A 27,791-nucleotide genomic window follows, 5' to 3' on the forward strand; every position below is an offset into this window, starting at 1 on the left:
CAATATTCAATGAAATGAACGCAAAAGTAGGCTACACGGACCTCAGTCAGACTATTCTTCTATAAGCTTATGTTACGGAAAATAATGCAATAAACGTAGACTATCAATGAGTCTGTTTGTGTCAATAGACGCTTGGAACAAAAGCATTCAGTAGGCTAGCCTAACATACAAACATTGAGTGGATATGAACATACAAAATAGCCTAACGCACAACATTTCAATTATTTATAATAGCAACATGACATGCATATTCATGTATTAGATGAAATCGCATTGATTATAGAACAGGGGTGTCGACTCTTTGAAGAGGCAGTGCGTTCATAACTGGTGGGCCAGCTCTAGGCTACAAAAAATATTTTCATAGGCCTACGCCAAATGTAGGCTAAAGGCTTGAGTTAAACTTGAGTCTGACACCTGTGATTTAGAACAATTAATTAATACATAGGCTATATCTATTCCTTGAGACAGGCAGTTAGGCCTAGAGTTTTCATGAAAATCGCGCTGAACATAGGCTATTTAGGACAGTGTCAGTGCGCTCTTTGCAGAAGCAGTGCGTTCATGCATGGCAACTCTATACACGCAAAAAATATTTTCATACGCCAGATATAGGTTAAAGGCAAACTTGAGTTTGACACCTGTAATTTAGAACAATCAGGCCTACCTGACAGGCAGTTAAACCTAGAGTTTTCATGAAAGTCGAGTTGAACGAACAGGGGTGTCAGTGCGCTGCAGAAGCAGAACGTTCATGCATGGCGGGCCATCTCTACACAAAAAACATAGGCCTATGGCCTAGGCCCTTCGTGAAAATTGCTTTGAGCAATTGTTATTAGGCCTAAAAATAATTAAAAAGTTCTAGTAGGCTTTGTCAAACTTCCTCAACAACTGTCGGGCTGGACGGAACGTGGGCCGTAGTCCTATGTCAAGCCATTCGCGCAAGACCTGTGCGCACATCCATCAACCCTGAAAGAAGGGGAAAGTCCATCCTGTCTCGTAGGTAATCTTTCAGCAGTGTGCACCCTCATAAAGAGATTGACTGTAATGAGAAAATGATCTTTGCCCACTTTGGCATATTGATATTGTCAGTCAGCTAGCTAAATTTGAAAACCCCGCGAGCTGTGTGTTTGAAGGGCGGTTTGCGCCGCAGTAGGGGAGAACCAGACTGAAACACTTTTTAATTAAACGTAATTTACAAAGACATCGTAAAACACTGAAAGCTAATATTTTGTCACAAGCAACCTACATCTGTCCTCTGTCAAATACAGTTGCATTTTCAGGTCTGAACAAAACCATTCAGTAGTTATTTAAGGAGAAATCGAACGTGCGTTTTGTTTCATTCGTCCCTCCTGGCCGGGATAAATGAAACGACATGAGGGACGAAAGAAACATACAGCTTAAACTTCCCACAACTTCAATATTTGACAACATCATGAATGGTACTTAATATGTGTTATTTTAGATAAATTACTGCTGGGCTTTACTGTCTGCTATGAATATCTAACAACTTATTGCAGTCATTGTGAAGCGCATATCTCGCGGTTATGGAAATACCATGCACTATGCCATTTATAGCTAGAATGCATGTTTCGATACATAAGGTGACGTGAGCTGAGAGTGTCTGTTGTGAGTTTAGGGGGCACGTCAGCCAGAGGGTGTGTGAGTGAGTGAGTGAGTGAGAGACTGCTGCCTGCTGAGGGTCGCTGGAAGAAGGGTCTGAAGTGCTTATGTGTTTCGGCTACAAAAACCCGCCGAACTGATCCGAAACCAGCCCAATTTTTATACACCCGCCCAAACCCATTTTTGCCCGCAAAATAGATTGCAAAACCGCCCAATTGCCCAATCTGGCAACCCTGGCTGTGGTGCTTATCGCGAACGGTGTGAGCTACATAGCGTGAGAAGCTGAGCATCGTGTACGTCACTGTTTATGTCTCCCGTTTCATAGTCCGTATCAAATCTTACTGCGTTGTGTGCATCATATTGGTGTGCAGGTGGGTTATGGTGAGGCCCATCGGGCGCTAGAGGGAACCTTATTGTATTGGGTGGGTATTACTACTAATACGCAGTAGGCTAGCCTATTTGTACCAGCAGCAGTAGGTCTACGTGTTGTAATTGTTTGGGAGCTTGTCGCTGTGTGTGCTTCGATTGCCTTCACAGTTAACGTAGGCTTTAGTCAACAATCCAGGAGGTAGTGGAAACCGGTCATTACAACAGAGCCCGAGTAGCTTATGTAGCCTAGTAGAATTTCCCCATTAGTCTCCATAGCTGGCGCTTGACACCACAGGTGACCCTGCTACAAAGAGTAAGTCCGCTATAAACCATTCTGACCACCTAAAGGCTTTAATTAGCTGCTTACGGTTATCATCACATTACCAATATGAACTGTAGGCTAATGTTACAGACAGCTGTAGGCCTAGTCCATGCCAAGGTAAAACGAAGTTGCCACCACAGCACAGCGAGCGGTGAGAAAATGTCGGGAATTACTAAATATGAGCACGAAAATACATATTTCGAGATCTCAATTTAGGCCTACAACGGGTCACGTTTTATTAATTCGAGGGCTCAATTAAAGGAAAACGTGCTCACGTTTTATTCATTCGAGAGCTCAATTAAAGGAAAACGTCGTCACAAATTATCACGACCAGAAAAAATATCACTTAAAGTGAGCTCTCCCGGGCTCCGTACTTAAGCAACATTCTCTGTTTGGTCCTATCAGAGAATGTCTAATAAGGGGAGAACAGCCACTCTCGGGAAGCTTCCGGTTTCTGAATTGGTTGCAGTTCCAATTCTGGTTCCACATGAGGGCGCTCACGAATAAGTGCAGAATGAATGGAGGGATATGGAGCTGTACCACTCAAATCCACTTTTCTCGGGATATAATTTTTTGGCCAGAAATTTGAATGTTGCATGCGAAAGAGAGGGCAGAGAAAATACACACCGCTGAGTATTATATTTTTTGAGTCACTTATTTGTTCTAAAAAGCCTTTCAAATGTGTCAATGACGTCATTCATTAGCAGAAAGCTAGTGAGTTGTGGGCAACAACGACCCAACCTGTAAGAAATCGAAAGGACGTAAGTACTCGTTCATTCAACTTTTGACCTATAATCCATATTGAGCTTGCAGTAACCACAATCCAATCTTCGATTTTTCAAGGACAACTAGGTTAAAGAGACACATTTAGCCGTCTAGCTCCATAGTCCCCCATTGTTTTTGCACTTATTCGTGATCGCCCCTAGCGGAACTGCAGCAGATTGCAGGTATAATGGAGTTAATAGGGAGTGATCCGGCTCTCCGTAAACGGGCTCTGGTCCTATTCAAGCCCCTTGAGTTCACAGCAGGCAGCCTTTAGCTCAGTTGAATGTGGAGTCAGCTCAAAAGTCATCCATTTAGAAACATGCCAAAATAAATAGACTCCCTCCCAATTCTGCTTGGAGTCCCTTCTGTATTCGCGTCATTGTTCCCTTATATTGGTTCACTGTTCTCATTCATTAATCTCGACTCATATTTGAAGTTATATACTGGAAGCAATAAAAACATTAATCGGATATTACAGAAGTTGGCTTGTGGATCTATATATTTCAATGCATTGACGGAAATGAAGTCACTTCTGCCACCTACTCTTAGTGGTATTGTGATGAACACATTTTTTTTTTAACAGTTGGTGCTTGTCAGAATTAACCGACAGAAATATTTGTTGCTTCCTAATATTTCTTCAGCTTTGAACATCATCAAGCTTTGACTATTTGTAGATGCTCTGAACATAGTATTTCTTCAGGGTTGGTAGTGCATGAAGCCCTTAAGTACCTAACCTAGCCATTGAAATTAATGGGAGGGGCGGGGGGGGTTTAGGGTCTGTACTTCTTCACTTTCACCCAGCTCTCCATGTAACACCTCCATGGTCTATTAACCTGTTGAGGAGTGAATTATTTTCCTGTTTCCTAGAATTGTACGCAAACGATCTATAGTTTCAGTGTTGTCAATACAGTCTATGGGGAAAATCTTTGAGGGTAATTGTCACATCATAATGTGGAACATTCTAATCACATATTTGTGACCGTACTCCTCAACAGGAGCAGCTCTCCCATGTCCAGGGGTTGGGGGGAGCGGTGCTGCCCCCTCATGCGGTGGAGGTCTGGGTGAGGCTCCTCTGGCTGCCGGTGCTCTTGATGGCGCAGGCGGCAGTGCTGGAGCTGGTGTAGGTGCTCTTGCGATTGGGCTGCCGGTCACAGTGACAGGGTGGAGCACGCAGACAGCGGTGCAGCAGGTCGTGGAACAGGTGGCCAGCAAAGAACATGTAGATCCATGGGTTGCAACAGCTATTGAGGCTGGCCAGAAGCATGGCGATGATAAAAGGAAGAGCTAGAATGAAACAAAAAAACTCTTTAAATTCTAAAATGATATATTTAAATAAGGTTTATGTTGAGAGTCAAACATATATTACTTTTCTTGAAGCCTGAATTTCACTTGCAGGCCTTTTATTATTATTTTTTTATTTAACCAGACCTTCAGTCAAATAAGCCAAACCTTTGATAGTTAATGAAGCCATTGCTCAATGAACTGAATGAACTGAAATTCATTCTCTCTCATATCATATTTCAGATGAGAATGAGAAATTACATAATCAATGATCATACTTAATGAAACTTCTTACTTCCTCTCCCACAAAAGGAATAGATTTGGATTTTGATTATTAGTCTGATTGCAAGTTTATTACATACTGTAGTAAATTGAGACAATATTTTGTCTGTGAAAATCCAATGCCATTTAAATTACAATATACATGCTGACTGACATATTCACTCAATCAATGAAAAACACAATATATAGTCCTTGAAAATGTTCAACCAGTCATTCATTCTCTTACTATTTAGTAAAATAATCTAAAGTACAATCACCCCTATTTAGCATTCAGTTTTCATGTCTAGATCCTTAACAACTAGTTATAGTTGCAGTAATATGGATGGTGCACATAGGGGGATTGCAGGGGGAGGAAAGAATGCTGATATGAATGATATAAAGGCTATATATTATAATATAGTATATATAAAACAACTATATATTATACACTGTATATAAAGGCCTCTCCAAAGCTGCAGTACTCAAGTCCCTCATGCTACAGGCATTGTTGACATTGTTTACAAAGCAAGGGGCAGTGTGATGGATTTATCTTAGAAATGCTCATTGCTGTGACCTTTCACAGTTTCCATCAAGTTGTGTCTTTACTACATTCATCCTCATTAGCAAGGAGAATTAGCCTTTTATGGGTTTAAACATATCACTCCTCCAGACCAGGTAGTCAGATGGAACACCCTGTAAAGTGTTGTTATGCACGGGCCATTTGACAGAGAGGTTGACTCAGCGATTTGCAGCTGACATATGGTTTTATATGACCGAAAAACTGACATTAACATATTTGATTCTCATCCCCTTTGTGGTGGAGAAGACTCCGAAGACTCCATTAGCGCATGGTGCCATGTCATGGTCTGTCAGATAAATCAGGGACAGTCATCAGCATAAAAGCATAAGGCTCTTCCGTCGACAGACAGAGAGGAGTCTGATACTCTCCTGATGTCTCTGGCAAAACCGAGTGGCAACCGTGACAGGTCACTTCCATTATGTGTGAACTTGCATTTTCAGCTACTTTGCACTTTTCTAGGGACACATGACAGATATTTCGTATTACAATGCTTATTATTCCCCTACAAGTACTATCCGATGGACATGCAGAGTGGAGAGTATTTCCCCCCTTTCTCAAAAAGTAGATGCATTGTCCATTTCAGACCAATATATATCAGCCTTGAAATTGTGATTAGGGGATCTAAAGCTTTGCACCACTGTATGTGAACTGTAGATTGGTATACATTCCAATAGAAGAGTGACTCGGAATACTGGGTGACGTTAGGGACTTCCATGGCCAGACAAATACCGTCAAAGATCTGGCAGAGAGTAAAAATGACAGAGGTTTAGCTTGTATCTCTCCAGCGGCTAGAGCAACTGTTGAAGTCACTAGCATCTATCAGTGGTTTTTACTGTTAAAAATCTTTACCCCCCCCCCCCCCCCATTTTGAGTTTTTGCTCGAATTCGCACACCGCCTACTAACAATGGCCCTATTTCCACATACTTTGACTTACATTCAAGTGCTTGACATCTTTTGAAAGCAGAGGCCTAGTAGATTATTTTGGTACCAACAGATTGACTGTGTGATGAACTGTCAGAGAGTGGCAAAGGGTAGAATGATGATTTTCTTTTTAGGCGGTTTTGTACATCTCTGGAAATGACCACATTCTGCCCTCTTGGTCATTTATTTTGTCTTGGAAACACAACTGAGGCCCACTGCCAGGTCTTGTGAATCTGTATCTCAAAGTAGATCAATATAGAATGAAATATGAGTACTTTAGACCATTATTTGCCAAGATATGCTCATGCGTTTTGTAAAATGCCCTATGGAAACTCCCCATAGGACTTTTGGCTACCCAAAATGCATACTGACAATAATATACTTATTGTGTGGCAACCTCTTGGTGTAGAAGCATAATCCTGGTCTCAAATGAAAGGTCACACTTTGAGGTTTCTTGTAGACTATTTGGAATGTATGTCCTGGGGTTTTGATGACTACACAAAATATGGAATCATAACACAAAAGTCTCTATTTTTGCATTTTCTTTGTTGGTTCAATGGATGGGTATAAGATGGACTATACATCTGCACAATTAATATTGGATAAAACAACATGACTGTTCAATTTCTAGGGATTCCTGTGAATATTTCAATACCCAATATGCTGCATCTACTTATTGCTAAGGGATATACTGCAGCATTTTTGATCAAATTTAATTGAGACATAGTAAGATTGTAAAGCACTATACAGATTGTACATGACAATTTTTGTCATATATGGATTCCCAAAAGTTCAAGCTTTTAAATGGTATATACTATTACTATGCTACATAGCAATATGGTGCATACAATTGATTTAGAATGTTAGAGGGAGGTGGGGGGCACTGCAATTGCTTAGAAAGACGAAATTGCTTAGGAAAAAAAGCCCCTACTCTAGAGAATGTAATTCTCATGCAGTCAACCCTCATGCTGTGAGATAGCTGACTTGCTTCTACACCTGCATAGAATGGATAGCATAAATGACTAGAAAAGGAGAGGCAGGCACATCCGTGTTGAAAAGGGTCACAAACACAGGCTTAAGTCAACTGGAATTTTGTTGTGCTGATTGCCTATCGCCTCCTGTTGTTGTTCAGTGCTTCAGAGAGTCTGATATCTCACCAAGAAGCTTCTGTCTTGACACTTACTTCTTAACAAATTTTGCAGACTATTTACCAACCCTCTCATTGCCACTTTGATTTGTTGCAGCCATGACAGTCAGTGGTGAAATAAATAACTGCCATCCAACTTCTGTCAGTTCAGACATTGAGCATACCCCAAACAGACAGGGTGGCACGGATCCAAACAGTGGAGAAATAGTAGACACGCAATTGGAAGATGCAATGCCCCAGCATCATATTGGGGGTCTTTGGTTACCTAATCTTGAGAGAAACACAAAGTTCAGCTCAGTAAATGAGAGACAGGTGTTGTGACTATATGCAGCTAAAGGCTCTGACTGGTATTGCACTCTCTGTCAGAAGTGAAGCTTTAGGAAGATCTCTCTGACCTCTGTTCCAGAGGAGTAAACATCAGTGGCATTCGTCTTGCACTTGACATCACAGAATAATCAAGAGTTGACGCTAATGGAGCTCCCTGCCACAAATAGAACTAAGGAAGTACTTTTTAGAAGGCTTCATGAAAGATCTTAAGAACTCGACTACTTTGAGTACAGGATATGAGGATCATAGGCCAGCTTAAGACTCTCGCTGCATTATTCAGCCATTTCCTTGGACTAGCTTCTCCATTGGAGATGCAGAGCAGACATGTATACACTACAGGGAAATGACACACTTTGGGTCTAGATCAAGATAAAAGAGACTTCCTTTGATGCTAGGGGACATTTAGTCCCATCGATAACCTCCGTGAGAGGGATGCAATCTTTGGCCTCCTCCTTTTGTGTTGCCCACCCCCACCCCCTCACACACACGAACAAAATGTCATTGAGAATGTACAGAGCACATACATGCCTAGAATGCATGTACTGTATTGCCGACTCTTTCATTTATGCAAATGGGCTTTGGAACATACAGTACTCAGTCTCAGTCAGTGTTTATACAATGCTCATCCACATTGTCATGCCCCAGACAACACTCTCTGCCACTAGTCACTGACTCAGAGACAATACATTTCAATTATTTTTTATAATTCATTGTCCATTTAAGGGGTTCTTAACTCCAAGGTGTATACTATTTTGCAATAGTGTAATGCATAGTTTTATCTGACTAAAATTAAGCTATTTTCACACAGAAGAGGACAGCCAATATGGTGGGGTAAAGAATACAACTGGTGAAGACTACTAATATGAAACACTGTTGCTTTTACACATACAGTAGTATTGCTTTCATACACATGCACAGTAAATACACTAGTAACAAAATATAAAACTAGATTTGAATCTAAAATACCAACCAATATGAATCTCTCTGTGGATAACAGTGTCAGCAAAATTAAAAATGCTCTAGAGCTTGAATTCCCCCTTGGGGATCAATAAAGTATCTATCTATTCATATTTAATAATAACAATACTTTTAATTTGGCAACATGTGTGGTAAATTAAATGTCTATTTAGAGTGATCAACAATTCGGTTTACCCTTCCACATCAGCATTAGCCTTGCTTATCAGTTTGTTTGTAATGATCCTTGCTGTGATCATACAATGCAATTTACCTTTTACTCGCAATTTACAAAGGAGATTTAACTCCAACGCTTGTCAAATTAAAACAGGAAGCAGTGAGATCACTCACAGAACACCATGCACGTCAGCCTTAGAGAAAAGTATGGACTTTTCTGCATTGCGTCAACAAAAGCCTTTCGAGGACGCCTTGAGTGCAGCAAGTACTGTATGTGAAGATCAACAACAAAAACTAATTTTACATAGCCTATACGAGTTTTATAAATGATTGTCGATATACTTTTCAGAATTGCTCCAAATACTATAGCCTAATTAAGACAAATCTTTCTTTATATTCCAAATGTGATTTATTTCTTTATAAGATGTCGATATCAAATTGTTTACCTTGGGCAAGTTACAGTTTTAGCACTTTAAACCACAGGCCTACCTTCTCTAGGTGCGTCTGGGTCCCACGCTGACCACATCTGGACGAAGAAAAATGGTGTCCAGCAAATGATGTATGCTACAACGATTACAAAAGTCATTTTCACAGTTCTTATTTTGGCTTTAGAAATAAGTTTAACGCTGCTGACGCGGCTGAGAGCGCTCCCTTTGGAGGCTCGCGGTGTCAGGGAGATGCATTGCTCGCGCCTTGTCTTCAGTTTAAAGTTCTGCCAGATTTTAAAGCTTATCAGTCCATAACAAACACTCAGTATCGTCACTGGGAAGATGTAAATAGTAAGACTAATCCACGTGATGTAAGCTTTAGCTCCCCATGGCTGCACGAAGTCCCCCCAGCAATCAAATACCCCATTCCCCACTTCCTTTAGGGAGAAAATGTAGACTTGAGGGATGCTAAAAAGAAGACTGAACACCCATGAGATGATCACATAGAAGCGGTCTTTCCTCCGACGCAGAGACCGGAGTGGTTGACAGATCGCCAGGCATCTGTCAATTGACATTAGTACAAGCATATAGGTCGATGCGAACATGCCAACCACCTGCAGATATTTCACCAACCGGCAGAGAAAATCTGGCCCATAGAAGCGAAATGTAATATCCCAAATCAACTGAGGGAGTACCTGGAAGATAGCGACCACCAGATCGGCTATACTCAGGTGCTTCATGAAGTAGTACATCCTTGACTGGCTGTGTTTACTGGTGTGGATGGCCAAAAGTACGCACAAATTCCCGGCCAAAGCGAACACCAAGATAAGGACCAGGACGGTCACCTCCACTTTAGCAACCTCCTCATTTCGTTTCAGTGGATTCACGCTTGAGTTTACATTTCCCGTTTCGTTTCCTGAAGTTGAATTGGTCCATGTGCTGTTCACCATCCATATGTTGACATCTTTTAGGAAGTTCTCCATCATTCTTAAAAGTGGCTCCTGAGCAACTGGCGCACTGGTGTGACTGTCTATATTCATCAGTCCTTAAACATCCGCGACGACGCGCAGGTTGTAAAAATGACAGATGTGAAATGATGACACGTTGCTCCCACTTTTACTGAAATGCATAGTGTTATGAAGCAAATGTCTCATTGGTGGTAGTTTTCCAGTCTGGTGCATTTGTCATGACATCAAACATATTTATCAAAAGTTAATTTCACGGCAATGTATTCCATTATATGGCCTCTGCTTTTGCATCGTCAGTTACAGACACTGCAAATAAACGACAACAGTCATTATATTTAGTGAAGAAGCAGATTCATTTTTAGCACATCTGAAAATTAATATAATATAACTAGTGTTGTCAATTATACAAGTTATATACAATTTCAGACTATACATAGGATATGATAATTAAAATTAATCAAGAGAGCAAAAGAACAACTTACCAGATTAAATACTTTGAATTATTATTCAAATTATTTCGGATCTTTATGCAAAACAAAAAATACTGCTGGCTTGTGTAAGCCTGAGTCCTGAATCCTGCCTTTTTATCTCAACAAGTCGCTGTGCTCCCGTGTTGTGTGAGCGTATACGGGTAGTCCCGCAATATATGTAGGCACTTTCCGTTGAAATTCCCTTCTCCGGAATTTATGCATTTCTACCACTAGATGACAACATTCAGTTGGCGTGCGTAGGCTATACATTGGTGTTTGGACTGACTTCCTTTGACGGGTGAGCATAAACATCATGTTTAAAAACAAATCATTAGATATGATTGGTGAAATATGCTTTGGTCAATTAGCTTCCCACATCGGAGATGAGGCAGAGAGGGTGGAGATGCACAGGAGCCATATCAAGGTCATTTGAAAAATGTCTTCATGTTAAAAAATTAAATATATACCTTTGAGGAACTAATATGAGTTGTTAGGGGTTAATCAACAGCTGGAGTGCATCTTTACAATTTTGAAACAGAATTGATGAGATAGATAGATAGATAGATAGATAGATAGATAGATAGATAGATTGTATGATTTTATTATGTAAGCTAGGCTAATCATATAGTGATTTTACATATTCACATTAACTCAATGTGCCACTGATACTGACAATGCTCACATTTCAATCTGCCAAAAATAGCGCTCACTGATCATATGAAATGAAGTTGCAACCACAACATTTTGGACATAATGTCTTAAGCTTAACATAATCAAAGTACAGGGAAGTGAATAGGCCTATATATTCACACTCTCATGAAGGTGAGAGATACTGGGTTATTCTATTCCCAATAACCCATACCCTTAGTGGGCAGAGCCATGCTATCCGGTCTGAGATATTTAACAACTCATTGAAATGGGAAGTCACCTACAAATCATAAACATTTTTTAGATAGAGTAGGCCTGTTGACTCATCAAGTGCCAAGGCTTTACAATAAATGCTCGTTTGTACGCCAGCATTGCCTGGCTACTGTTTCTGCAATAAAGGTCGTTCAGATAGCGTTTAAGTAAATACAAATATTTTAAAAGTCAATTAATTAAGTTCAGGAGCAGGTTCACATTCCAAAGGGATTAGTAAAACTCTACCCCGCAAATCAGTCAAAATTAAGTGCCATCCGTTGTCATGCAACAATAATTCGCTGTTTTGATTTATTGTGCTGAAACATTAGCTGGTGCACTGCCCATCGAAACCAGAAATACTCAGCCATGCCCCTGATTTCACTCGTGATATGTCTTGTAGCACATGAAAAACACCTAATGGACAAGTAAAAAAAGGTTAAATAGTTGATTTTTTCCGGAGTGGGTCTTCATTGCTGCTTATGTTGGCATAGCACTTTGGTAACCTTTTCAGAAGCTGTCAGAATTCTACCTCTTCATCCCATTATCTGTATCTGGCCCTGAGAGTTGTGGATTCAGGATTACTTTTGTCCAGTTGGCTAATATTGTTGAGTCATGGTCTTAAAAAACAGGTATGCAGCCCAGACAGTTCCTTCCTGGCAACTGTAGGAAGTGTTCTCCCATGAAAAGTAAACCCCTCTCTGTTTTCATGTCTCTTCCATGTTTATTAGAGTGACCCATCATAACCTGACCCGTCTTCAAGGGTCATGAGCACAACACAAACTGCGGGTGCAAACACGTGTGTGTGTTTGCGTGGGTGGGGATGTTGAAATGGAGTAATGGTTTCCTTTCTTCTTCAACAAACACATCTTCTAAAGCCAGCGTGCAGCATCAGTGCTCCATCATATTCTTCAAACAAAACAGTAGCCGGAAGCATGTAGAGCAAATTAAGAGAGATCTGTGTGGAGCAAACTGTGCCTGACAGCAGAATCGAGTCCGGGATCAGATAGGTCTCTTGAGAAAGAGCTAAAGGTCCAGCCACTCTGTTACAGCAAATCTAATTAACCCTAAATGATTACAGGAAACTGCCCCTGATGACTTCAGTACGACAACAGTTTTGACACACCTATAATGAACTATCCAAACACATATATCCAAAGAATCAAATCAAAAAATGACAAAAACACGTCTTGCCATTTTCACAGCACAAAAGAAAACAAGAATCATGTACAAAACAGTGGTAGATGGACAGATAAATGGATGCTTTATTCATCCCGAGGGCAATTTTGGAATGGTGACTGTTGTAAGAGTGTTATCACTGCAGTGAGTTGAAATGTGATGTAACTAAGGCTGTTTGTATTCCGGGGCTCTTGCAGAAACAGCACCTGGGTCTGGCTGATGGGCAGCAGATGGGGACTGGGTACATTTAGAGTGCGTGGTGTCCGGTGGTCAGAAGGACCAGTGCTGACTGCTCAACATCTCAAGGCAGCAGCCCTGAGCATAGTCTGATATTAGTGTTCTCTCTTTATCTCTTTCTCTCTCTCTCAAATTCTCTCCCTCCCTCCCTCCCTCCCTCCCTCTGTGTCTCTGTTTGTGTGTGAGTGCACGTACAGTATGTGCTTGTGCATATGGGGGAAATGGTGACTTTTCTGCAAATGCAGGTGTATTAGGCTAAAGGTATGTGTAAATGTGTTTGTGTCTTTGTGTGTGTGTGTGTGTGTGTGTGTGTGTGTGTGTGTGTGTGTGTGTGTGTGTGTGTGTGTGTGTGTGTGTGTTAATGTGTGTTTATGTGTGTGTGTGCGTGTGTGTGTGTGTGTGTGTGTTAATGTGTGTGTGTGTGTGTGTGTGTGTGTGTGTGTGTGTGTGTTAATGTGTGTTTATGTGTGTGTGTGTGTGTGTTAATGTGTGTTTATGTGTGTGTGTGTGTGTGTGTGTGTGTGTGTGTGTGGGTGTGTGTGTGTGTGTGTGTGTGTGTGTGTATGTGTGTGTGTTAATGTGTGTTTATGTGTGTGTGTGTGTGTGTGTGTGTTAATGTGTGTTTATGTGTGTGTGTGTGTGTGTTTATGTGTGTGTTTATGTGTGTGTGTGTGTGTGTGTGTGTGTGTGTATGTGTGTGTGTGTGTGTGTGTGTGTGTTTGAAACCCTAGTGATGAGCAGGAGAGCTGGTGTTACCTGATAGGCGATGCATTAAGAGGCAGGTCAGATGCGAGAGCACTCTCAGCTCTAAGTGTAGTCGCATACCAAATGGCACCAATTGACACAGAAGTACTTCTAACCAGTAATGGGAGAGAGAGCTTCAGAATCTGTGCTATTAAAATCCTTGGGGTGGCTCGTAATGGACTGTAGTCCCAACACAGGCCCCAACAGTCATGGAAGCCTTAGCGTTAAATTCTGTCAGGAAGACTCAATGCATACGTCACTCATTCATTCATTACTTCCGACCAATCACCAGTCTGCATCAGCCTTTATAATCACTTTACTTTGCACCTGCCTGTAGCTTTTCGATGTTCCCACCCTCCCTCCCTAACCACCACCAGTTTGGCCTTGTCCAGATGTCCAGGGGGTAGGCTCCGCCCCTGCCGTCTCATACCGGCAGGATCTGCAAGGGTCTGCACACTCGGTGACCTGGACCGAGAACGGGGCCTATGCCAAAGACTGTCTTATTGTTGCTTATGCCTTTTGTATATCCTTTGATGGATTAAAACCTGTGTTAACTTTCATTGTACCTCCCTGAGTCTTTCTGATAGAAATTGTGCCTTTGTGATCTTTGTGGTCTTGTGAGCAAACTGTTTGTTCTTTCTTGTGCAATGTACACCTGCAATTCACCCTGCCTCCGAGGTCCGTCAGTGTTATCTGTGAAGGTGAAAGAGCAGCTGGCTGTGTTGGAATTAGAATGCATTCATTCATTTATCCTCAGGCTTGGCTATTCTGCTGTCACACCGATGCTCTGTAGCCCCAGCTAAGCCTGAGTCAACACCAAGCTGGTACTTTTGTGTTACAGGCTGATGTCAAACTACACAAGAGAGGAGGCTACTATCCTCTTGTTAGGTGCTTTTTCTGGGGATAGGGGTGGCCAAAGGCTTCCTTTACACATTCAAAAGTCTCCCTGGGGTTGTTCAATCTAGGTGAATACATTATGTTCTGTGTAAACACTTGAGTCTTTTTAACGTCTTGTTTACTGTATGCCTCAGTGGTTCTCCCATGAATTACAACCATATTAGTAAAAAGCACAGAGCGTTGCCCGTCTGTGAGCTTCTCTCCTCACAGGAGCAGGAGCACAGCAGACACGCAGAGCTGCTCCGCTTTTCCTCTCATCAGTTTCCATGCTCCTGTGTTCTGCCTCTACTTCTAGCCTTCCTCCCTCTCTTTTTCTCACTCAGTCCCTCTTATCCATCCCTTCCCAATCTCTCTTTCACTCCCCCCTGATCCTCTCTCTCTCTCTCTCTCTCTCTCTCTTTCAAACTCCTTCCTTCTCTCTCTCTCTCTCTCTCTCTCTCTCTCTTTCAAACTCCTTCCTTCACTCTCACACTCCCTTCCTTTCTCTCTCTCTCTCTCTCTCTCTCCCCTTTAGCACAGAGAGAGTCTCTGTCATGTTGTATAACACAGAGTCAACCCTGCTGCCTCCTCTCTCTTTATCTTCCCCTCTGTTCCATCAAATGTGCTCTCATTATCCAATTGTCTTTCATCCTACGGCGCATGCCACAGATAATGATGGGGCTTGATGAGTCAACCACACCTGCTCTTCTTCTGGATGGATTAACAGCCTCAGAGAATGGGTGAGGTTGAGTGAATAAACATTATTAGATCTTCAGGGTGAGAGTGTGTTATGTATGAGAATGGATCCAAAAAAGGCAGGACCATCACATCAGCTAGTCTTTTACAGTCCCGTTTTATCAATCATTTACATTAATCAATATTAGTTATGGCAGGTCATAGTAGTATAAGGAATCATAGATTTTTACTTTATTACTCTAACGGTCCTAGTTCAAAGAAGGGGTGCTCTTCTTCTCATACATAATTATGCTACCCTGTAGCTCCCTCTCTCTGGCTCTGAGACTACCTCAGCCAGTGTATAGACTTTAAGAGGAGTCTGAAGCAAAGTTTTTTTTTAGACTTTGACGTGAGTCACTGAGAGCCAAGCACACACTCATTTGGCAACATCTTTGAAATCTTATGAAATCACAGCACACACATAACAAGACTCTTGCTACAGTATGTCAAGCTTTTATATCTTAAACCTGACTCACCTTTAGATGGGTCTACCTTTATAGTGATCATTTTAAATCTTCCTCCAAGGTACAGGTACGTCAGTAAGTCTTTCAAGGTCACAGATTGTGCTACAGATTGTATTTCTTACACTTCTTACTCAAACCATTGTAATTATAACCAGACTGTATGTACTTCATGTATGTTTACACCAAAATAATCAAAAAAGAGAATAGTAATACAAATTCAAAATATAACCGCAAGCGGTGGATTGATGCGGAATTTTCAGAGGGAGCAATGAATCAAAAATCGGAAAAAGTCAAGTTGTTAGTCTTAAGATGAGTACTGAATTTCGTAGGAATTGGACCAACGTTCTAGGAGGAGATAGATTAGTTTCATTTTTCAGTTGTTGGCAGGAAAATGTGAATGATGGAAATAGGTGTGGCTGGGTTCATTGAATGTGGGAACTCTAAAGGAACAAGAGGAAAGAATAATTAGTCAAAAATTCCATACGGTTCTGGATATAGGCTAATGTGCTAATTATAGCACCCCCTATGGTCAGAAATGGGTCATTTTTGCTTTGTAAGATCATACTGTACATTGATTTGGGACCTATGGTGAAAATGTAGTACTGTATTACTGCAGACACTAATGTAGCGCCTCCTATGGACAGAATTTCATGAAAGATGTTTTCACCAAAGAATGTTGCAATGATTATGTGTACCAAGTTTGAATAGGATTGGGCCTTTACAAGTTAAGATATAGACAAAAAACATTATAGGCCACGGCCCAAATGTTATGAGCAAAAATGTAAATGTCATTATTATAGCGCCCCCTATGGACAGAAATTGGTAATTCCTATTGTGTGAGATCATGCACTATTTTGAGACCTACTGTATGGTAAAGAAATGGAGTCTGTACCTATTACGATTATGGCTGTAGAAACGGTTCTGCTGTGGAAAAATAATAATAATAGGGTATAATCAGAACAAAAACAAAAGACCCCTAATAATTGTCATACTGTGCAACACCACTCTTTCATGGTAGCTTTTGAAAACACTGGCATAACTGGGTTGGGAGAACAACAATTGCTCAGGCCTTATTAGGGGTCCAAGCAGGTATGTTGATTCTGAATCTTCCTCATTATTTTTTTTCACAGCAAAACGTGTTCTGAAGCAGAAATGCTCACTAATTTTCACCATGTTTCGGTGTAAATGAAATGGAATGGTTCATTATGGTTCTATTGTTGTATATGTATATGTATGTATTGTATATGTTTATTCTCCTGGGAAGGTCCAATCTTATCCAAAGTTGGTACACACAATCACCACAACATTCTTTGGATTCACTAGTCTGTCTTTCACCAGACCAAGCTCAATCTTTTAAGATTAAACATTGGTCTGGGGAGTCCGCTATGTATTTTCTACTGTACAAGTAAAGAGGCGTGATCAACGGGCATAGTTCAAATGACTGCAGTTATTCCCCAATCTGACCAAAAACCCGGGTGATGTTTGCAGAGCGATGCGAAAACTCCAGGCAGGAAACTTGCTGGAAACTTGTCAACAAACGTATCGTAAAAGCCCCTTTCGTTCAAAATTTCTAAAACAAAGATGGTTTTTAATACTTCAAAATAACATTTGATAAATTAACCTTGCATTTTTCAGTAGCCATTTGTGTGTAGGTAGGTCTACGCACCCTTACAACACTGTTTACAGCTCTTTGAGTCACGGTAAAATGTCATTTTTGGTAGCCTACATAGCTAATTTAGATACAAATATTTTGGTAGCCTACATAGCTAATTTCGATACAATTTAGAGATCCGCCGTCATGGTTTGTATAGAAATGAATATTAAGTGACACATAGGCCTACACCAAATAGGTGACGTTCCATTTCTCAGTGGTCTGCAAAAACAGCAATGGCATTGAGCGATCTTTGCAGGTTGTGCAAAAAAAAAACATGAAGTGAATGTTATTTACACCCACTTGATCGATTTGTTTGCTAACCTAAAAAAGACATTGAGCAACGTCGAGAGGTTAGGATTTAGGAATGGATTCAAGGAATTGGATTGACGGTAGTGAGAGAGACTTTGCTGTCGCTCCGCTATCGTCATCGTTTTAAATCTGCCAATATCGCGCCAGCTGGATAAGGCAGCTTGTGATTGGTCCCGGCAAAATTGTAACAGAAGCAGCAGAAAAAGATGCACAGGTTTCCAGCCTGAGCTGCAGGGCGAAAAAGAAATCGCCGGCAGATCAGGCTGGGTTCACCCAGTATATGGATTCACACCAACTAAAATTCCATCCACAGGGTTCACTACAGCTGCCACATGACAATATCTCAAGAACCGCTATAAAAACATGTTATTTGGTAGGCTACACATACCTGGCCTAATTTCTTCACATTTAGAAGTGCCAATTGACTCCCTCTTCAAAATGGCTACAATGGCCAATCAAATTTCAGCTGTCAGTAAAATGGCCGATCCTGATGAAACTTCATAAGTTCATTAATAATGATGGAGAGAGGCTATGAATCACATATGACAAATTGACAATATGGCACAAGAGGCATGGGCGGATTATGAACTTTCGGGCCCCTGGGCCCAGATGTATTAAGGAAAATTAATGAAAATTTTTAATTTGTTTGATGTGATTTCCTGTATTTTGGTGCATTTTTGGGATGGCCAGTACTAAATTCAATCAGATTCATAGCCTACATCCTGATGTGTTGATATTGAGGCAATGATTCCATGCAAAGGCTTGGGCCCCTGGGCCTGGTAGGCCCGTGCAGTAATCCATCCCTGACAAGAGGGCACTATAATATATACATTTACATTTAAAATTGCAGGAAATTACACAAAACATCTTTCCCTGCTTCATTCCCTGTAAACTTCTGAATTTTACACATACAGTATTGCTCAATTTCCATCCAAAAAAATCCTGCCATTTTTAAAAAATTCGCAAGTGAAACTAAACTAACTACAGAGGTTATTCGTTCAAATGTCACTGAGATTGGTATAGAATATCTACACACCATCTATCTGATTTATGAGTGATGAGTAATTTCCCTTTGGGGATGAATAAAGTATATCTATTTAATGATTCTATTACCATTATCTTCTCAGATACATACATAGGGGGTGCTTAAACTGCCTCTTGTCAATATCTAAAGATTCGCTTCATGTAGATATGTGAAATTTGGTATGCTTATAGTTTGTCCCATTTCCTTGTTTACCTTCATCCTTTTCTTGTTTAAGGGCGCTTCTTCCCATTTCCTTGGACCCGGATAATCACTGTGAGCAATTATATTTATTTGAATGATTTCTTTCAGAGAACATGTACAAAATGCATTAATAATCACATAAAGAGAAGAAATGCTTTGTATTTCCACCTGTCCCCACACCTTACACCTTCAGTCCCCTGGGCAGGTGAAGAAAGCAGAACGATACAGTGGAAGTCTGATATCACCAGTACACATTGGCCCTTGTAGGCACTTGTAGGCACGCATAGTTACACACACACACACACACACAAATACACACACACACACAAACACACACACAAACACACACAGACACACACTCACTCACTCACACACACACGCACACACACACACACACACACACACACACACACACACACACACACACACACACACTGTGACTTCCTATATTATCTGAAGAGATCATTTTTTTCTCAGACAAGGGGATACCAAAATAGCAGATGATTGGTGCCAAGGAGCTCGTGCCATCAGCAGATGTCATAAATGGGAGATAGCAGAGTAGAGCTGAATTCTAAGATGGTGATGATGGTGATGATGATGATGATGATGATGATGATGATAATGATGATGATACCATCCCCATTTGAGGTACACTCTTTCACTGACTAAAATGGGATGGGGAACTATTTTGGGATGGGCAACTATTTTGAAAGGAAAACAATTATCACCCAAAACCCTCTCTGTATTTGATACTATACAGCTGAACATCCCAGGGATAGCAGTAGCCAAGAAAGAATCCGATTGGTATCATAACAGCATCAAGAGCAGTATCATCAGTCATTTTCAATTTTCACCGATTGTTGGTCACTGAAAAGTTCTTTTAGATTATTTGGCCATGTCTTGTGTGATGATTTCCGTTTACTTTTTATACCTTTACAGCCCAACATCATCTCAAAAACAGTCAAGAATTCAGTCTTGTACCATAGAAATTTTCTGAACAATTGTTTTGTTACATTTCATGTCTGGTCATGGAATAAACTATTAGAAAACAGAGAGGATTGGCTAGAGTTTTATACTTCTATATCTGTGAACAATAATAATAAACTGGACTCCTACTCAATACCACTCTTTCGATGTGTACAGATGTGATGCAAGAAAGTGTAATCTTCAATCCAATGTAAATGAACCTTAACTCTCAAAGGGAAAGGATTTTGTTCACGAAATCAGGCAGAATATTTTGGGACAAAAACAACCCAGTAAGCAATTATCGGCCAAAAGAAGAATTAGAGCATTAAAGCCCTGTGTTAGCCCCAGTTGATATGTATTTTCTTTAAAGACATGCAAAGCATTAAAAGGATTTTCTATGTTTAGGAAAATCATAACTAGATTGGGCAAAAAAACATGATATTATGAAAACAGGCCATAAGCCATTTGGTTTGGTTATGTCATTTCATCCTATATTTAAATGTCTCATTAAATGCCAGTTCTCCACTTGATGCCAGTCTCTCTGTAAGCCTGAGAGTCTCTTTTGTGGTGATGTCCCAGGGCTGTGATGTGTCGTGGCAAATCTCACTGCCTGCCAGTAGCTCCTCTATAATAGAACCCATCAGCCCACACCGATGACTTTTGGGTTCTGTGTTACTGGAGAAGAGAAGTGCACAGATTTTTTCTCCATTGTTCAGGTAATCAGAACTAATATGTTCACTGAATGGCTTGCTTACCCACTTTGAACAAGTTGTAAAAGTTCACAGCGGGATCATTTCAGGCTAATTTATAAAGCTAAAGCGAGCGATGCGATCAGAATGAATGCCATTGATCCAGAAAAAGCTGGTGCTTTGACATGGTCTAGAATGCGCATTGCCTTTGAAGTTCAAAGCAGCTTAAGAGATGTACCCATTTGAAGTCATAGTAGAAAAAAAACATGCATGTTTTTTTGTAAGAAAAGATTAATTTTCAAACTTCAAGTATCGGTATGACGATGTTTTCAGATTCGTAAAGTGCAATGTTTCTTACATCTTTAGCAACATAACAAAACTTTGTGTGCATATGGTGGGCATAAAGTGACGTGAACAGTATCCCGCATAAATGTTTGTACAGTACCTGATTGCCTAACCTTACAGACTTTACAAAAGAATTTCAAGGTACCTTATAAAATCATTTCCAGAATAATAATATATAACATTTAATAAAAATGAAGGTGTATGGCATGACAAAAACTGCTTATCTAACCAATTGTTATTGATTTTATATTACTGTAAGACATCTAGTTGGCATTGTTTTTCCTTACTTTTACTTAGCGTTTTCCCCGTAAAATCATTTTTACTTAATGGGCAGCCTGTCTTATTTGAAGACAAATTTGTTTAACGTAATGACAGTCAAAATTGCTTGTTCTAAGTAAGTGATCTAAATATGCTTAGATTTGTTATAATTTGTCTTATAGTTGGAGGGCCATTTTTGCGGCATAGGCCTCATGCCTGAGGTCTGCATAAGCAAGATACACCTTTCTGCTATCAGGAGAGTGAAAGGATTTCCAATGTGAGAGGATTTAACACATCTGATGTGAAGCCATAATGATAATGCTTCCAACCTTGACAGTATAAACACCATGTGGATTTTTGTCTCTTGCACACGCACCTGTTGCAGAAATGGCACGGACAACCAGAAATTCTCACCCTGACAGAAGTGAGTGTGGAAAATACCATGTGACATATGAAAATGTTTGGGCCTTTTGATCTTTTTTTCCTCTACTTTGTGATTTACAGTAAAATGCAGTTCTCTCCTGAACTGTTTCATCGCCCATCCTATAGCTTCACGTTTGCCTCTGTTCACTCACCACAAAACCAAAAATAGTATCGTATACATTTTTTTTTTATGTGATGGGTGAACCACTTATCTGTTGTCGTCAGTGGACACACACGCTTCAAATGAGTTTGTTCTACAGCACAGATGTGGTGCAGCCCAGCCATTAGGATACGCTCAGCATCTGTTATCTGTGCTGGCTTGTCCAAGTGTTGTGTAATTTAGTAAATGATGCCTCTCTCAGACGACTGATGGTGGGCTCTTTGAGTGGATTATGTAGTCCAGCAAGGCTGCCAATTTTTCTCTCAAGAGTTGTTTCTGAGCCTTAGAGAAGAATGTTTGTACCTGGGCATAATTAAAATCGATGCTTTTAGGAAACTCTGCAGGCTGAGGAGGTTCTGACCAAAACACTGACAGCAATAGAAGCCTTTTATCATGATGATGGATAAATCTGCTCTGAAAGGATGAGACAGGGTTCTCCAATTCCAAATGTAAAAGGAAGCCCAATGAAACTAGTTTTGGCTTTTGGCACTTGGGTATATTTGACTTCCTGCACAAAATATATTGTTTCCTCAGATAATATGAGAAAATTAGCAATCATATTTCCTGCTTTCCTTGTTTGTTTGAGGAAGCCATAGCATAAAGGTCAAATTAATGGATTTAAGTGACATGCCAGCCTAGCTTGACGGAGCCTTAGGTTCCTCAATTCTATTCAGGATTTGAGTCTGGGATCAGAGCATTGGGACATAATTATGGGCCGAGTTTCAAGGGGGGGAAATGCCTCTGCACACAATTGGATAAACATAACCGCTAACTGCATGCCTAACCTCCATTAATCAGTGGATGAGCAAACATTTTTTGAAACTAAATGATGACAAAACAGAGGTACTTTTGGTTGGACCAGAAGCAGATCGGCTCCCCCTATTAAGTCAGGTTCTGCTCAAGGTTTCTTCCTGAAATATAGGAGTTTTTCCTTGCCACAGTTGCCATATGGCGTGTTTGTGGGGTGTAAAGGGTTAAGGCTGCCAGTCTTAAATGTCTGTGTATAAAGTCAGAAGAACAAGCTAAGGCTGGCTGCTTGGAGTCCGCATCAACGGGGCCTAAGCATTTGTTAGCCTAGGCATTTGTCAGCAAAGCCTTTATATATCCATAGTAGTATAACAGTATTTCTGATATGTTGCTGATTGGATCTTAAACGGCCACAGCTATGAAGAAAAGTGAAAGTGATTGATAATGACTGACTGACTATTATTGTGTTACATGCTCCAAATGTAAAGCACTTGAGCTGCATTCTGTGTATGAAAGGTGCTATACAAATAAAGCTTATTATTATTATTAACCAATCCGACTATCGAAATAGCATACCGTGAATCTTAATAGACAGCACATCCTTCTTCTTGACAAATGCTGTTTTCTGTTCGTTTTTAAAAGTTATTGGGCTGTCAGTAGGCCAGGCTACATACTGTATACAACAGCCATGATAGCAAAATAAATGTCTAGTGACAAGATTTTTGCTGCAAACAAAATCAACCGAAGTGTGCTCAGGTTACGCAAATGAACAGGCACCATTGCTCCTCTTATCTGTCTATCATTGTATAAAGCCCACCCAGATGATTGGATTGGTCTACAGACTCCATGCAATTGTCAAGTTTCATATAAGCTTGTTACTTGTCAGTGGAATAAGCCCAGACCGAACTTCCTGACCTCAAAGGGCTGGGCTAAGTTCGGGCTGGCTTTTCAGGCTAATGCCAGCCCGTAGAGTAGGAGTATGTTGCTGTTAGTAAATGGCACAAGACAAGAAAATGTTTGTAAGGTCAAGAGGCAGAAGCAATCATTCAAATGTCAATGGGATTACATATGACAACAAAAACATATCCATTCCTGTTTACCTCTGAATATGAGTAAAAGAAGCATCTTCGGCTATATTCAGTGTTTACCACAAATAGTCTTCAGAGACCTAATTTCCCAGGCACATGTTCTGAAATCGATCCAAATCTATTTTAGCGCTGATTAGTGCAGGCCCATTTGCGTCATTACATCAAAATTTGGCAAGAAGGAAGAAACCATTTTGGATACCTGTCAAGCCACTCACCAGGTGGCAACAAATGAACTAGATTTGAAACAATCCCATTTGGCACACAGCCTAGTCTCTAGTAAGGGCCCCCTACTGAGAAAACATAATTAAAACTCTCAGCAGAGGTAAACACAGGGACAATTTAAATTTCTGTTTGACCTTGTTTTGATCATTGTTGATAGTTGACAAAATGGGATTTAATGATGAGTCATAGCCATTAGCCTACTCTGCTGGCTTCCAGTAGAACAACCTCTACAGAAAGGTAATTACTATTCTACCACAAGGATTAACATGGATTATGCTAAACTGAGTCTGTATTGATGAACGCTATTCATCTATTAATTCACCCATTCCAAAGTAACAATGAATGACCAGTACGCTGACAAAAGGTAAATGTTAGTTCCAGTCATCTACATGAAAGTGCATAATGAAGCTCGTTACTAACTAGTCCAAGAACATGTGTCAGGTGATCAGCACTTGCTCTCTGATCTCATTCCAATCAGCCGAGCAGGTTAATCTAGCAGTCCAATCCCACGGATCAATTCATCTTATTTCATTGCTTTCATTAGCTGTATGGAATTCGTCCCCTTTCTGAATTTATTTTGCACTGCTATCATGCAGTCCACTTCTAGCCTGAGTTGATAGCTGCAGCTTTACTTAGGAGCCCATTTCATGCATTCCATGTCAAATACCTTCATGCTTCATGGAGATATGGAATACTTGTATCAGTTTCTATACTACTGTTTACACTTGGAGTTGATTGATAATGTTAGAGTTACATTGAAAGTGTTCTCCCAAGAACACTTCCCAGCAAAGATTCTAGAACAGAGCTCCGCTCTAGAATCTTTGCTTCCCAGGTGCCTTTAATGTTTCTCATACTCTATCTTCTACTGATCAACTGACATCCTCAGAATGACAGTTCCTCCACATTCTGCTCGAGGGTAGATTTTTGAAGGACTTCTGTAGCTGTCAGTTTTTTGGGGACATATTATGCAACATAAAACATTTGCGATATGCAGAATTGTTTTTAAAACCAGTAAGTAATTCGGCCAAAGAAACCTTCTAAAGGGAATGCCAATGGCACCCTCTAAAGGTTTTTAATATGGATGACATTACCTGCTGGCAAACAGAATAACTCAATTGAGTCAGATATTTAAACAAACTATGAAACAGAAAATGTGCACCTTTTATTTCTCTCCAAATGGTGGTATTACATTCAATGGGCACTATTGAGCTGAACAGAGAGAGAGAGAGAGAGAGAGAGAGAGAGAGAGAGAGAGAGAGAGAGAGAGCAACGTGTAGAACATAGTGGCTCTTAACAGCCTTCAGCAGCCGCCTCTGATGTTGCCACCTATCTCAGGTAAATGCCTCGGGCCCACGGCTGATGATTACTTGTTACCCAGGCAACCACTTGGCAACTGCATGGTAAGAGGTGGCACATCGTGCGATATGCCCCACGCTCGCCGAAGTTTAATGAGGACATAAAGGCATTTGCCTGTCTGGCCCAACAGCCCTTCATCAGGGTACTTCATCTCAATGGGCTGCTCGCCTGAGGCACAGGGCGGAATCAGAGACGATGGTATTAGCGGATAGAGGGGGCTTCGTGGACAGTGCTCCATGTAATCCACAGCCACAGTCATAATTCGTTGTTTAATGATGTCCAGGCGAAATGGTTCTGCGCACTGCGCATGGGAGGATGGCTGTCGGTAAATCACACAGGAAACATTCTCTATTTAATCCCCAGCCCTCAACGTGTCTCCTTCAACTCCACATGAAGATGGAGAAATCATAATGAGAAACAAATAGAGGAAGAGGCCATAAATCATGGACTTGAGTGCAGTGCTGAATCTTAAAAGCGCTAGAGAATATCACATGCAATCTACCCACTCTGAAAAGATTTGAAGAAGCTGTTTCAGGATCCTAAATCCCATACAGATAAGGCCTGTAAATCACACTAGTCATGTACAATATTTGCGTTATAAATCGGTAAACATACCGTATGCATACATATACATATACAAATGAACACACATACAGGAAAACACTGAACATTAATTTTATGATTTCCATGTGGGAAAGCACTTCTATAATGACATACATTGAAAAGAGCTTGAAATATCATACTGTAGGTAATGGCTGATAAAAAAAGTCTGAAACCCTCCAAAAAACTGCTGCTGTGGCCAAGACAGAATCAGTGGTGGTACATACTCTAATGACAGCATGGGTTACACTGGGACACCAGGATTTCCGGGCTTTGGGAGTCATCACATGGTGCACAGCTCCCGAGGTGGTCACTACTGTTCCCTGCTCACTAGGACGACTGGCCATGAGAAAGTATGAAACTGAAACAGGACGTCCTTTTAACCTGTGCCAATTTCCCCTAAACAGTGAATGTGCCCGGCTCTGTTTTGTTAATGCAAGAAATGTAAACATCAAAGAGGAATGGGACACTTCAACACAGAAATAGCAGACTCAAATAACATGGCAAAATAGCATGCCAGTGATGAAGTACTATGTAAGAAGAGGATATTGGAAGTTCCCTCTGAATAAAAAGGGTCTTGACTTGACAGGGAACAGATTAAACTAATCTTCTGATGCCTGCAAAGTCTGCAAATACTTTATGTGCATAATTACGCAGAGACTGAAAATTTAATTGTCAAATCTCCATGAGAAAAAGTTTCTGCGGTACAGCTTTAGATCAATTGATTTTACACTCAAAAGGAGATTTACAGAATTATGGTGGTGGTGCGACTGGACTGAGAGACTGATCCTTTTGTCCTGTGTAATAACTTTAACATTAACATGTATTGTATAATAACAACATTTGATCACACAAATGATTCGATATATAGCTAGATAGATAGATACTTTATTGATCCCCAGGGGAAATTCAAGGATTTGAATGATTCATCCAGTGATGGGCTAAAATTGACATTTAAAACATTAAATGTAGATTTATTTACATGTAAAATTACATTTACAGCTTCACAATGATTCTCAATAAAATGAAAAAAAAAAAACAAGGACATACTTCTCATGCCAGAGTAGCTTTGATCCCTTCACACGTTGCCGTTAGCCATGCTGGTCTGCTTGAGCTGTTGGTGGTGTTGGCATTAGATTTCAGAGAAGATGCTGACATGGCCGCCTGTGGGAAACACCCTTCATGACTGGGGTGGAGAGATCCATCTATCTCTCCACAGACAGGGAGATGCTGAGGATGAGCTCAGCTTCCATGCATCACACAGTCACCCAGATGTGAGCAATGTCACCGTGCTGCAGAAACCATCCAAATTACCCATCAAAACTACTCGAGACAAAATGGTGAGGGGATTGAAACAGAGTGAATCATTGAGTAACATCAATCAGTCACTACTCACAATCTAACTAGATGTACCGCAGAGCGGTACAAAATATGACCGCCACCCAATCCAGCACATTTTTTCCACAAAAATAAATCACGCTGAAAGGCCTATATGATTCTAACTGTCTCACTAAATTGCTCAATTCTCACTGATATCTGCTAGACAACAAGTACCAAAACATGATTAGTTCATAGATTTCACATGTAAAATTAATTTTATACAACCCCACCTCCATCTTGCCTGTTCATAATTCTGAGAAATTCTTGAATTGTGTGCATGTACATGTTTATGTTATGTGTGTGGGTGTGTGTGTGTGTGTGTATATGTGTGTGTGTGCTTGTGTGTGTGCCTGCGTATGTGCCTGTGCATGCAAGCGTACATATGTCTACTGTGTGAGTATGTGTCATACGTATGATTACTGTGAATGTATGTGTGTGTGTGTGTGTGTGTGTATCTGTTTGTGCACATGTGTGCACATGAAATGGGTTAACATGACCCCTGGAGGCAAACATACGGAAAAAAATGGTCATCCTAGGCCCTACAGTTCTCAAGATATTCACAGAGAACTGTGTCTGCCCTACCCTTCTTTCGGGGGGTCCAGTCCAACCGGGGGGCTACAGATCAAAACGAAAAATTACATTTCCATGCTAT

At 40.6% G+C, this 27,791-nt stretch overlaps 1 protein-coding gene across 1 annotated transcript; it reads right to left on the reverse strand.

Annotated features, from left to right (window-relative positions):
• Positions 1–4,112: 4,112 nt before the first annotated feature.
• On the reverse strand, positions 4,113–10,133 carry oxtrb (oxytocin receptor b). The gene is made up of 2 exons (XM_076267594.1): positions 9,209–10,133; positions 4,113–4,354 (listed from the first exon to the last, which is right to left on the reverse strand). The coding sequence occupies exons 1-2, from the start codon at positions 10,131–10,133 to the stop codon at positions 4,113–4,115; spliced, it is 1,167 nt and encodes a 388-aa protein (XP_076123709.1).
• Positions 10,134–27,791: the final 17,658 nt, after the last annotated feature.

Source organism: Alosa pseudoharengus, unplaced genomic scaffold (assembly GCF_046254945.1).
Source record: "Alosa pseudoharengus isolate Yale_2024_CS ecotype anadromous, Long Island Sound unplaced genomic scaffold, YU_APseudo_1.1 YU_APseudo_1.1_scf_5, whole genome shotgun sequence".
NCBI classification, from domain to species: Eukaryota; Metazoa; Chordata; class Actinopteri; order Clupeiformes; family Clupeidae; genus Alosa; species Alosa pseudoharengus.

What these genes read in the sequence shown, in the direction of transcription:
- oxtrb (XM_076267594.1), bottom strand. Translation starts at nt 10,133, where the DNA reads ATGATGGAGAACTTCCTAAAAGATGTCAACATATGGATGGTGAACAGC. An exon ending in CCCAGACGCACCTAGAGAAG is followed by an intron (nt 4,355 to 9,208) that starts GTAGGCCTGTGG and finishes GTTTCATTCTAG; the next exon opens with CTCTTCCTTTTATCATCGCC.